General features: G+C 40.1%; 1 protein-coding gene across 1 annotated transcript in view; it reads left to right on the plus strand.

Moving 5' to 3' along the window:
* Window positions 1–13286, plus strand: part of ADGRV1 (adhesion G protein-coupled receptor V1) — a 732030-nt gene that overhangs the window by 185592 nt on the left and 533152 nt on the right. The window contains exons 33-37 of the mRNA XM_073580638.1: window positions 194–375; window positions 861–1672; window positions 6037–6246; window positions 8243–8373; window positions 12101–12200. Of these exons, the coding sequence (XP_073436739.1) occupies window positions 194–375; window positions 861–1672; window positions 6037–6246; window positions 8243–8373; window positions 12101–12200 (1435 nt within the window). The remainder of the gene's footprint in view (window positions 1–193; window positions 376–860; window positions 1673–6036; window positions 6247–8242; window positions 8374–12100; window positions 12201–13286) is intronic.

The following is a 13286-nucleotide window of genomic DNA, read 5'->3' on the forward strand; positions in this document are numbered from 1 at the left end:
AGCAGTAAAAAAAATGGAAAATGAATAAATAAAATAATTAAAAAAATAATAAAATAAGTGTTGCTGGTGTAAACTTGATGTTAAATCGTGAGACATTTTAGAACAATCCGAAAGATTTTCCAAGAGAAAATCATTCTGAGAAAAAAAAATTAATGTTAAATTATTACAGTACCCACTTTTTCTATCCCAATAGGTAATTTTAATACAGCTCACTGGAGCCTCAAATGGAGGTACCATTGGACAAGAAGGAGTTGCTAAAATCATTATTTCACCCAATGACAATCCCTACGGAACCATTTCATTTTACAAAGCCATGTACAAGATTCAAGAACCATTGGAGAAAAGTTCTTTTGCAAATATTACCATCAGGAGGAGGTCTGTTCAGGTTCTCCATTAATGATCAGTCCTTGATGTGGCTAGAATATCAGGACTAGAGCTTAGATTTCTCATTTGTACTCAGGGATCAGCATGAATTTTTTTTTTCCTGGTTGTGTATGTTTGTGTGAGGGAAGAGTGGGAGAGATAAAACTGGAGGTGATATTGGGGAGAAAGATCATTTTTACACTGTGGTTGGGTTATCCAGAAGCTTTTCTTCTTGTTATCATCCTCCCTTACAAATGAAGATAGGTATTAATTTAGCAATTTTCTGTAATGTTCTCTTGTTATTGGGCTAATGTAGGAAAACCTCCCATTTTTTTCTACACCGATGTCTTACCGTAATTGTATTTCTTTTTTTTTTTTGCTATACTGTTGCAGTTTCATTTATTGCAACCTTTTTGTAGCCCATTTAATGTTGTGTATTGCTGTTTTATCTGGTATTTTCTGTTTTTTAATATTTCTGTATTTCTTTTCCTCTTCAGTGGAGGGCGATTTGGCCTTTTACAGTTACTGTACAGTACCACTGAGATGGATGTGGTTGGTCTAGCGGTTGCAGAGGGACAGGACATGTTGTTATACTATGAAACTCCATTCTCTGCAATCCCATTAGTATCATCAAGAACAGCTGTCAATGTTTCTCTAGCCAGAAACCCACTTCAGGCCTGTGCCATTGCATGTCTTAAAAATCAAGTATGCTCATCTTTTTCTTTTAGCAATGTCTCCGACAATCTTCAATGTTTCTGGATTACTGCACTATCTTATCAGCTTACAAACAGTACACAGTTCTGGACATATAAGAAGAACAGTACCAGTGTGTCTGTGCTGGTTAGCTCACAAGCCACTGCCGGCAGTGATTACGAAACTGTTACGGGGCAGTGGGTCACAATGCCAGAGGGAGAAGAATTTGCTAATATCAAAGTTTCTATACTGACTGACAGTTTTCCAGAATTAGATGAGAGATTCATTGTGTCCCTACTTGATGTCAGACTACTAAACATTTCTGCCAGTTTACAGAATAAGCCAACAATAGGTCAGCCAAACACATCAGTGGTCGTGATCATGATGAATGGAGATGCATTTGGTGTGTTTGCCATTTACATCCGAAGTCCAAATGCCACTGATGGAGGCCACCATGTAGAAGTGCAAGAGCAGCCTCAAACAATGGTCCAGCTGGTAATAGAGCGCCGAGAGGGCAGTTTGGGACAAGTGATAGTTGAATGGGGCACCATTGGAGGAACAGCATCCAGAAATGAAGATTTCATAGCAGATGGAGAACTGTTATTTTTCGCAGAAGGTACCTTTTTCAGTCTTTATGTATGCTGCTTAAGCATGTCATTATATGTTTTCAAGTAGGGCATTTAAAGTGAACTTGATGCAGTCCAAACTGCAGGCAGCATGTCATAGGGAAAGCGGAGCTGAACAGTGTGATGTATAAGTTTTTAGTCATTTATATCTTTATTTATTCTGGGCAAATTGGAGAACATACTCAGTGACTGACAACCTTCTTGCATAGGTGTGAACGCAGAGACAGCTGTCAGTCACCAGCCTGAAAAGCCTTGAGCAGAGATGAGAATGAATAAAACTTAGATCTAATGAATAATTGACCATGAAACTAGATCTCAGTCTGTCCAGAATTTCCAGCACTATATCATACTACCTGCCGTTTTGACTGTATATGCAATGACAGGTTTACTTTAAGCTATTATCTATTATTATATTGATACTGATTATTAGATCTACCATCATGGCCAGAGAACATTTTGCTGCCCTGTACTTCATTTCCTTTAACTGTAACTTCAGAAATTGCTGAAAAAGTGAAAAAGGGTGTATCCACGGTTGGAAAATTAAATCTTCTTTCTTCACGTCACTGTATTACTTTTCACATCCTATGTACCGTGACAATTTCCATAACGGTGTGAAGATGCAATGCATCTAGAATTGTGATCCTGGGGCTCCTGTTAACTGCACTCACTCTCTCACAACCATGGGGCATGAGTGTTACCAGTGTTTGTACCTTCTCAATAAACCTCTTAAATGCCATGGTCAATAACAACTGTGACATGAAAGGAAATTGACAGAGGGAGATTGCTCCCTCTTTCATTCCATCAGCTCCCCGCAACGCAATCACGAGAGTCAATCGAATGTGTAACAATGGCCTAAGGCTTCCTGTTAGCATAACACTGACTGTCTGGATAAATGCACTGCATAAGTCGCTGTAATCATATTGAACACTGCATGGTGAATGCCAGAAAAAGAAAAGACAGAAAAACAATGACAAAATAGTTTTTGTAGTCATTCCTCCTATCACATGATAGAATAAAAAGTGAATAAAGCATAATGTACCTAAAAATGGTGCCAGTGAAAATCACAGTTTGTCCCTCAAAAAGTCAGCATATAAAAATGAAATAAAAAGTATAATAAAAAGTTGTCAAAAAGTCATATGTTCCCCAAAAAGGGACAAATAAAAACTACTATTCATCATATCAGGCAACGAATAAGCCCTCATATAGCTCAGGTGATGGAAATTTATTACATTTATTGCTCTCATAATATGACAACACAAAAATATTTTTTTCAGACCGTGTATTGATTATTAAAAGCAATAAAACGTAAATAAATGTACATAAATTTGGTATCATTTTATTCTTTCTGACCTACAGAATAAAGTTAACATTTATTTGTGCAGCATATGAGAGAGTCATATATAAAATGTAAAATAACAACAACAGAATTGCATTTTTTTAATTCCATTTATTTCCACATAAAGAGGTAATACAAGTTAGGCATAAGGTATGTACCCATGAATGGTACCACTGACAATTCTAATTCATCCCACAAAACAAGCAAGTCCTTGTGCAACTGTGTTAATGAAAAATTATTTTAAAAAAATCTGGCTCCTGTGATGCCGCGATGAAAAAAAAGCAAAAACGTTGTGTGGCTATTAAGGTCATGTTAGGGTTGTTTTTAAAGGGATCAATGATTGCTGGGGAAATCTTGTTGAAACAAAAGTGGAAGCACAGTAGTCTGGCTATTGTAAGTTGTGGATGTTAAAAGAAAGAATTTGATGGCCCCTAATCCTAGTCATTAATGTGAATGAGGTCCATAACTAGCATTTACAAGGTTCTATAAAATTACTTTGATGCCCAATGATGACAAAAGTATTCTCAGTGTGATACCTTTATGGCTGTGTGCCCACAATGCGTTTTGTTAAGCGTTTCCGCAGCGTTTGAGCCGGCTCAGACGCTGCAGAAATGCTTAAAAGATGCATCAAATTAATTAGCATGCGTTTTTGGCTTTTTGTGCCAATGCATGCGTTTTTAACCGCTCAGGAATCGCTTAGCGGCTAAAAACGCAGCATGCTCATTAATTCCCGCATTGCTGAGCATTTTTAGCCATCCCCAATGATCCCAGAAATCGTGTGTCAAAAACGCGTCAAAAACGCATCATAAATCGCGCAAAAAACGTGTGGAAAAAGACGCGTGTTTTCTGGGAAGGGGATCCTTTTCCTGAGCGTTTAAAAACGCTAGCGTGGGCACATAGCCTATTGGCTAGCCAGAAAATAATATATATTTGCAAGCTTTCAGAGCACAGAGGCTCCTTCCTCAGGCAGGATTACAAATGAATAAATAAGACATTTGAAGAACAATTGACCATCTTTATCAGGATGAATTCCCAATTTCTCTCTCTGTCGTCCTTAAAATGACCTTTTAGTATTAAGACTTGTAAATCTGTCATACAGTGTCCAGGTCCACAGAAAAGTTTTCCCACATTTCTCTGGACCTGGACATTGTATGACGGATTTATAAGTCTTAATACTAAAAGGTCATTTTAAGGACGACAGAGAGAGAAATTGGGAATTCATACTGATAAAGGTGGTCAATTCTTTGACACTAGGACTCCATTTAACCCCTGGACATATGATTCCCTACATGGACACAATTCACACCTCCACCACATGGACTCCAGATAATTAAGAAGAACATTCCCATGGCCTCTGTGCTCTGAAAGCTTGCAAACATATATTATTTTTGGTTAGCTAATAAAGGTATTACTCCGAGAATACTTTAGTGATTGTTGAGCCTAAAAGTATTTACATCAATTTTTCTGACTAACACGATACCACAGTATAATTTGTTATTGTGCATCATGGTTCTATAAGAAATCAGTCAATTCCCCGGCTCCTTGATGACAGTTTTGTCAATAAATAAAATGTCCCTTAGATTTCCTTATTTGCAAGTCGCCTATGCTAAATGTGTTTATGTGTAGCCACCTAGTGGCTGTGATGTGATTTGCAGTCTGTCAACTATTGAATTTTTTATTTTTTGAGAGGCATTAACTCGATTCAAGAAAAAGTGTTAAGGGTGAACATTTCTGTGCTTTTAACGGGATTGTCCAACCTTGGCGAAATCTTCGACCAGCACAGTAGTTTGGATTCAGCTCCAAATGCCAGTTCTAGCAGTCATCACACAAGCATAGGTGTGTGTGATTTTCATACTTGCAGTCACATGTCGACTAGAGTCTTAGCCGCGTCTCAGTAGAACATTGCGAAACATGGCTGACGTCTACTCGGCATGTGACCGTAAATATGAAAATCACATAGTTGCTCTTGTCTAATGACCACTGCATCCAGCAAGTGGAGCCAGATCCTAATGGTGTGTTCAAAACTCACTGTTAGGTTTAAGCAATTTGCGGTGATTGATTTCATCGCAAGATTTCACCGGGGTGGACATTCTGTTTAAGATGATTTCACCTATCAATGTAATAGTTTACCAAATATAATAATTTCATGCTTTTGTCTTGTCTTTTTGATGCTTTTTTCTTGAGCCCTGTTTGTAATAGTATTAAAGGAGTTGTTCATTTTTTGGACCAAGCCTCATATTATATATTTCCAGTGTAAAATAAAAAATAACAGATACTCACCTCTGTCTGCAGCACCGCACTAACCATCTCAGTGACAGGTATCCTGAGGATTGCGTGACATTTTTATACCACATGACCCATGGTCAATCAGCTGTGGCTGATGGGCTGCTTCGCTCACAATTCTTTTGACCGAGTCTCCGATGTTCATAGAAAGTGTTTATAGAAAATGGCATAACAGTATAATTCGACCTATAGGAAATCCAGCGCCAATGTTTCTGGATTGACATCGAAAAGGGAGATGAGTATCTGTACTTTTTATTGTAGGAGAAAAGGTGTTTTCATCCAGCAACCGCTATATCAAAAAAAAAAAAAAAGTCACATTTATTTGCATTACTGTTAAAAACTAGGACAAAATATAATCCATGGCAGTAGGTGTCCAGGCATCTGGTCTACTTGTTTCCAGCAAAACACTTTTAATCTATTGACCGTTGTGAAATTTTAGATTTCGATGTAGTGGTTGCTGGATGAAAACTCTATTCTCCCGCATCTGTGCCCTATCTGGCATTCCTCCACCCTTCCTCACATTAGGTTTGCTTTTTATTTTATACTGGGACATTCAATATTTAGGAAGGAGTTTGTCAAAGTAGTGTACATCCCTATTAGTGTAATGTAATGTTTTTGGGTTAAAAGTTTCAAAAATTAACAGATCTCCGGCAGGAATATAAATTTACACTCTTGGATTTTGCGAACAAGTCAGAAATTGGTCAACTCATCCAGACCATTTTGTTGTTTTGGTAGGTGAAACAAGCAAAGAGGTAGCAGTTCTCATACTGGATGATATCGATCCTGAGGATGATGAAAATATTGTAGTTGGGCTGACATATACTGAAGGAGGGAGCCGCATTCTTCCCAGCGCCAACACAGTTACCATAGTCATTTTAGCAAATGATAATGTTGCTGGCAAGATTGGTTTTCAAACAACTTCAAGATCAGTCATTGGTCGGGAAGGTACGTTCTTTTGCTGTTTTAGATATGTGAGTAGGGGTAAGGCTGCGTTCACAATCAGAAGTTTCTGGGACACCATGAAAGGATATGGATACCTTTGAAGACTTTTTAGCATAAATGCATATACTTTTGGTTAGACATAATTTTTGTAGTAGGATTTCATTAAACAATTGGGACTGTTATCTCCTACAGTCCTAAAATGTGCCCATATCCTTTAAAAAGAAAATAAACTTTTTTATTTATATATGTTTACTAGCTGAAGAGCCTGGCATTGCCCAGGCATAGTAACTAACTGGGGTTAGCTATCAGAAATTATAATGATTATATTGCACATAAAAACATTTCACATCATATATTCAGCACTACAGATTTGCAACACAAATTAACTAAATGATTACCCAAGTATTGATAGTATTTTATTTGTTTGGTGCCGTTACTCCGGTCCCCGCCTGTGGTGACCTCTCCTACCCTGGTCCTTGCCTTTGGTGACACCTCCAACCCTGGCTCCCACCTGTGGTCCTGTGGTGAAGCCCCCCAACCCTGGCCCTTGCCTGCGGTGACCCATCAATCCCCATCCCCCACCCGTCGAAAGCTTTCCAATCCCTGGCCCCGATTGTGGTGACCCGTCAGTACACTGTGTCTGCTGTCTGTACATGGTGGCTGCTGTCTGTTCACGGTGGCTGCTGTCTGTACACGGTGTCACCCCCGTCTCGCTGCTGTGCTCGGCACCTCTGGGTATGTGAATGCCCCGGGTCTTATTTTTCCCCTCCTGGACACAATGCTGCAGTTGCCATTACCGCGGTCTGCAGCCGACGGCACATACACACACAGCGGGTGGAGGACACCAAGCTGCGGCTCCGTCTCACACTGTTTACATGGGTGGTGTATTGGGGTCAGATGAGTCGGTGTGTGCGGATGTCACATATTTCCTCCGCCCTCCCCTGGTGACTTTCCGCCCCCCTTCTCCTCCCGATTCATCTCTCTCATTACCTCCTCTCCGGGTCCCGCTGTTCTCCATCCCTTTGTCAGCAGCCTATGGCCGCAGTGCCGTCCCCGAGTACAGCCGTGATGTCAGCGTTCCTGCTGCGGATACTGAGCTGCTGCCAACTCTGTCACTGATCGTGCAGCTCAGAGCTCAACAGCGCACCTCGGGGATGGGAGCAATAGCAGCCACAGCGTGGAGTGGGCGTGGCTTGATACATACACACACATACATACACTCAGCTTTATATATTTTATATATACATTGATCAGCCTTTGCAAAGTTCCAAATCTTTGTGTTATGCAGTACTTAAATATGTTACTTTGCCTCTTTTTCACCAACACTATGCTGGATAGCTGTTTCAGTGCCTCTTTTAGAAGATCCTTTCAACTGCTGCTCAGCAAGATCTGTTCACTGTATTCATACAGAGTATGGAAATTCCCCTGTTTGAGTATTGGAGTGGAGAACATAGAGGCTCGAAGGAGGAAAGGCCTGTACACAGATTATTTGTGTATGGATCTCGCTGAGCAGCAGCTGAAAGGATCTTCTAAAGTAGTTTATAATGGATATTGAAACATCACTGCAGCCAAGTGTTTAGAAAGAAAGAAAGCAATATAAGGTAATGATGTACTGCAGTGCATTTTACACAACCTTATAATTTTGCAAATGTTTATCAATAATTGGATTAAAGAAATGTTTAGTTACTCTTAAAAGCTTGGTTTACATCTTTTTTTTAGAAGATTTAATCTCTCATGCACCTTTACATCAGGAGGAGGATTAAATTGTGGGAAAGGGGAATATTTCATTAATATTTTGTTGAGTGCTTCTCCTATCTTTTGTTCTAATCTGATCCTTATTTAATTTTAACAGGACATATGGGGAAATAGATTTTGCAACCATGATGCAACCACTTTAATCTGCTATTAACGTGTCCTCAGTCATGTCAAGATTATTCTGTTTTTTATCTTACAATGTTAGACTGTTAAATGCATCTTATAATTATTGTGTTTAATGTAGGTGAAAAACTGCAGTTCAGTGTAATCAGGACGCCTCCTGGCCGAGGCAACGTGTCTGTTCACTGGAAAATTGTTGGACACCATATAGAACTGAACTTTGAAAACAGCACAGGATTTATTTTCTTCCCTGATGTAAGTGGACTTTTATGTCTATTTGAGTGGCACAGCAGAATATTTGTAATTGTACTGTTTGTTAATGAATTATTGCAGTAATCCATATTGTTTTATGGCATAACATAAGTATAATACATCTCAATTGAACCATATTTATCTATTTATTACATATTGAAAACGCTGCAGTAAATCTTATTGTATTAATTGCTGTGTTCTCATTTCTGTATTGAGTAGTGATTGAAACATCTGTTACAAACACACTGAGACCAGTCTATATATATAAAACTCAAAATCTGTAGTAGCCCGCTCTATACAAATCCACAGTTCTCGCCTGGTTTGGGTGAAATTTGGCTCAGAAGTCAGCGAATATCTTTTCTTGAATGGGTCTGCCTAAGGAGATCCTAACAGATTTTTATTTAAGAGACTCTGATAGAGCTGTACAAAACACTGTATATTTTTCCAACTCAGGACTTTAGTTTACCATCCACAGATGAACAGACTGGTCGTAAGGTTAAATAAAATCCTAAAGGCAATGTTGAAGGTGGTAGAGAAGGACAGCTGAGACTGGGACTGTCTTCTAGAGTAACTATTATTCTCCACCAGGGAAGTCAGTCCTAAAAACCTTTATAGGTTTCTCCCCATTTGAAGTGTTGTATGGCCAGCTCCCCATGTAGCGAACGAGATCTGAGAAGCTGAGTCTTCACCCTACATGAGTGTAATGGAACATGTGGCCCAGATGCAAGAGAAATTGCCAATTTGATGCCCATTGCGAAAGAACACCTCAAGGCACAAAAAGCAAAGTCCATGGTGTATAAGAGGTCAGCCCTAGTAGGAAAGTTCAACCCTGGGAATCGGGTGCTTGTACTGGTACCCACAGTGGAGAGCAAGTTGATAGTCAATTGGCAGGGACCATATGAAATCGTGGAAAGGGTTGGTGAAGTCAATTATAAAGTTCACCAACTATGGAAGAGGAAGCCCTACCTTGTTACCATGTTAACCTCATCATACCTTGGTGGGATAGGGAACCTCTGTAAGCTCCTAGCTTCATCACCAAGTCCGAAACAAATGTAGATGTCAAGGTGACAGAGACCTTGTGGCTCTTCCAGAAGCAGCAGTGTTTGGAGTTGTTGCAGCGAAATGGAGACCCATTCTCAGAGTTTCCAGGTCACACCCAGGTCACAGAGCATTAGGTTCTCACAGAGCCTCATGTTCGTGTCAACTTGCGACACTATCTGACTCCTTAAGCCTTCCGAGAGGTGATCTAAAAGAGGTGATGCAGATACTCAACCTAGGAGTCAATAAGGAGTCTAAGAGTGGCTGGTCCAGTACAATAGTGTAAGTGTCAATGCCAGCTGGAGAGTGCCATGGTTGTTCTGTAACGACTACAGGAAGCTAAATAAGGCCTCTAAGTCTGATGCCTGCCTGATGCCCTGTGTGGATGGGCTAATTGAAAGGCTAAGACCGGCTAGGTACATCACCACCATTGACCTCACAAAGGGTTATTGGCAGATCCCCCTGTCCAAGGAGACCAAGTTAAAAACTGCATTCTCAACACCATGTGGGTGCTATCAATACACAAGGATGCCATTTTGGTTGCAGAGGGCTCCAAAAACCTGTCAGAGAGTCATTTTCAGGTCCTAGTCCCTCACAAAAGGTATGCATCAGTCTACTAGGACGACATCGTCGTGTTCAGCCAGGATTGGGAAATTCATCTGAACAAATTCAAGGCCATACTCGATGCCCTAAGGAAGACTGGCTTTACCATCAACACAAAGAAAAGTGCCAGGGGCATGGAAGAAGCACAATATTTGGTCTATGTGGTAGGCAGGGGGCGTGATAAAACCTCAGATAAATAATATTGAGGCAATACAGAGCTGGCCACAACCTCTCTCAAAGAAGCAGGTCAGAGCCTTCCTAGGCATTGTGGGCTATTACTGGAGGTTTGTCCCCAATTTCACACTGAAAGCATCCCCACTAATGGACTCCCTGAAGGGTATAAAGTCAGCCATGTGTAAATTGTCACCGGAGACCGAGGGGGCATTTCTGGAACCAAAGCTAGCCCTCTATAGGCAACTAATATTGGTAGTGCCAGACTTCACAAAAGAATTCATAGTCTAGACGAATGCATCAGATGTCGGGTTGAGTGCTGTCTTGTCACAGGAAGTAAGTAGGGAGAAGCACCCCATCATCTATCTGAGTAGGAAGTTGTCCCCCTGTGAGAGAAACTACTCTATTGTGGAAAAAAAGGGCTTGGCCATCAAATGTGCACTAGAGACTTTAGCATATTACTAGCTGAGCCAGAAGTTTAAGCTAGTGTTTAACCATGCCTCACTGAGATGGATATGGGAGAAAAAGGGGAATAATGCCCGGGTGACCAGGTGATTTCTGGCTCTGCAGGACTTTTTTTGGGGAGGAACATAGACCCGTGAAACAACATGGGAATACAGATGCCTTGTTAAAGCTACATTATTTTCTGGCATAATGTGTCCATCCCCCTGGCTTTGGGCACAGTGTGGGGGTATGTAAGGTTCCTGCATGTGAAGTATGTGTCACTGAACTGGCTAGCCTCGGAGATGTAGGACCCGGAGAAGCAGGATAAAGCACCAATAGTGCTGAGAGGGTTTTTCTAATGAGCCGGAATTTTGGGTCCAGGTTTGAGGAATGGCCAGAACAGCTGGGGGGTCTGGCCTTTCTCATACCTTCAGTTCCAGGCCCTGGAAAAGCCTATTTAAGACAGTTGCGCTTCCTCATTTAGTGCCTAGGTGTGGTTTAGCTGCAGCCAGAGACAGTGGATCGTTAAGACAGTACGAGATGGTTATTGTGGACAAAAAAACTAATCAAAATGCATATAAAATAACATATAAAAAAATCAAAAAGAACAAAAATATGAATTTTCAACTTAGATGATATTCCATAATGGGATGTATTATGTGTCCCAGCTGCAGCCAGAGACAGAGAAGTGTGGACTGTAGTTTATACCGGTGAGCCTCATTGCTGCACACTATACTACTGCATGGACTGTTTTGTTTCTTTCCCAATTTTTATGCCAGACAAAAAGGCTGTTTTCTGTTCAGTTGTTAGAGATTTATGAACTGTAATAAACCTTCCTGTTTGCCATAAGGACTTTGTGTGTGTAATGCTGCCAGAGATCGAGGATCCCTACAAAGTTCAGCTTAACTGTGATATGTTTTTTTAGTTATAAATCAGTACGGAGAAGTTCAGTAGGAGATAGATAAAAGTGTTACAAGCTCTTGGTCATAAGTTCAATGACAACGGACGTGCAGAGAATCAAGTCAAATGGTCTAAATTTTCCTGTGAAACCTAATGGCAAAAATTATTTGTAGTTCAAAATACTGTATGTGCGCAGAATGAGAAAAAAATGTCCCTAGAAGTGTTCATATTCTTTATCATAATTCAGTACTAATTGTGTGGATCGTATTGTAACACATTTTATGTACACACTGCAGAAATTTCCACAAAAAAATTAATCAGCATGTCAATTTCTGACTTTGGATTTTCAGCACAGATTTCACTCTTTTCAATGTAAAAAGGGGAAAACCACGGTGAAGTCCATCACAAATCTGCAGCAAAATCTGCATGCTACCTACATATGTGGATTTTACTTGAGTCTGACGCAGATTTGAAGTGAAATTTTCTGCTAGATTTGCCATAGGAAAATAAGTAATTCTATATTCACCGTACAAGTTAAAAAATAGATGATGTGTATGTTATCTCTTATGACTAGGGGTTACTGAACTCAAGTTTTACTGTTCATCTGCTAGACGATCAGATTCCCGAGGAGAGAGAAGAGTACCAAATTCTCCTACACAAGGTCATAACTCAAGGTAAAAATGTGATAACTTATAGATCAGACCACTTGCATAATTTATAGATTGGAAAACCACTAATAACGTATTTTCACTGGAGAATCCCTTTAATGAGTCAAGTTAAGAGTTGAACTCAGAAAATGCTCATTTTAATATCACGCCGTAAAACTTTCAATATTTATTAGGCTATGTGCCCACGTAGCGATTCTGAAGCAGAATAAACCTGAACAGAATCGCACACCCTGCTCCCGGGAAAACGCATGCGTTTTTGACGCGCTTTTGTAAGCTTTTGTCAAGCGTTTTTGCATGCGTTTTCCTAAGCGTTTTTGCCCATATATGGTATGCGGAATCGCATGCAATTCCGCAAAATTAATGCACATGCTGCGTTTTTAATCGCTAAGCGTTTCCGCAGCGGTTAAAAACGCATCATTGGCACAACATGTGCGTTTTTCATTAAAAATCAATTGGATGCTTTTCTTAAGCATTTCTGCAGCAGAATCACTTGTCAAAAAGCGCTGCAGAAACGCTTAAAAAAACAACGCTACGTGGGCACACAGCTTTATAGAGCCTCTGGATTTTAAAGCAAATTAGGTCCAATGGATCTATCGAATAACGTATGCATGTTGTATTGTGAAATCTGGGGACAGATCCCTTTTTAAAGTACCATTGTCACATCCTCACTAAATGAACGGGATTCATATAGCTTAACAAGCAGCTAAACCGTTATACTGGGGTCCAATAAGGGAGACTGTAGTTGAATCTGTGGTTTATTGAACGTAGGTATATAGATGTAAGGTAAAACTACAACAGAAACAGATACATAGGATCAGTATTGGGTTCATGGAAATATACAATACACATTACATACAATCTGAACTACTACCTGAGCAGGGGTGTGTAACTAAGCTAGCTAATATAAGACAGAAATCATATACAGAGAGGATGATTTCATACCACCGATGCAAACAGAAGGGGAAACAGAGCGATGAGGTGCTTCCAATATGCAGACTTGAAAGAAATGGCCGACTGAAGAGAGAAAGGGGGCTGGGATAGACCATGGTACCTTGCAAAGTTACCCAGAATACATTAGGAATTGGAGGGGAA

Source organism: Dendrobates tinctorius, unplaced genomic scaffold (assembly GCF_039654945.1).
Source record: "Dendrobates tinctorius isolate UK_male_01 unplaced genomic scaffold, ASM3965494v1 ptg000003l, whole genome shotgun sequence".
Classification (NCBI taxonomy): Eukaryota; Metazoa; Chordata; class Amphibia; order Anura; family Dendrobatidae; genus Dendrobates; species Dendrobates tinctorius.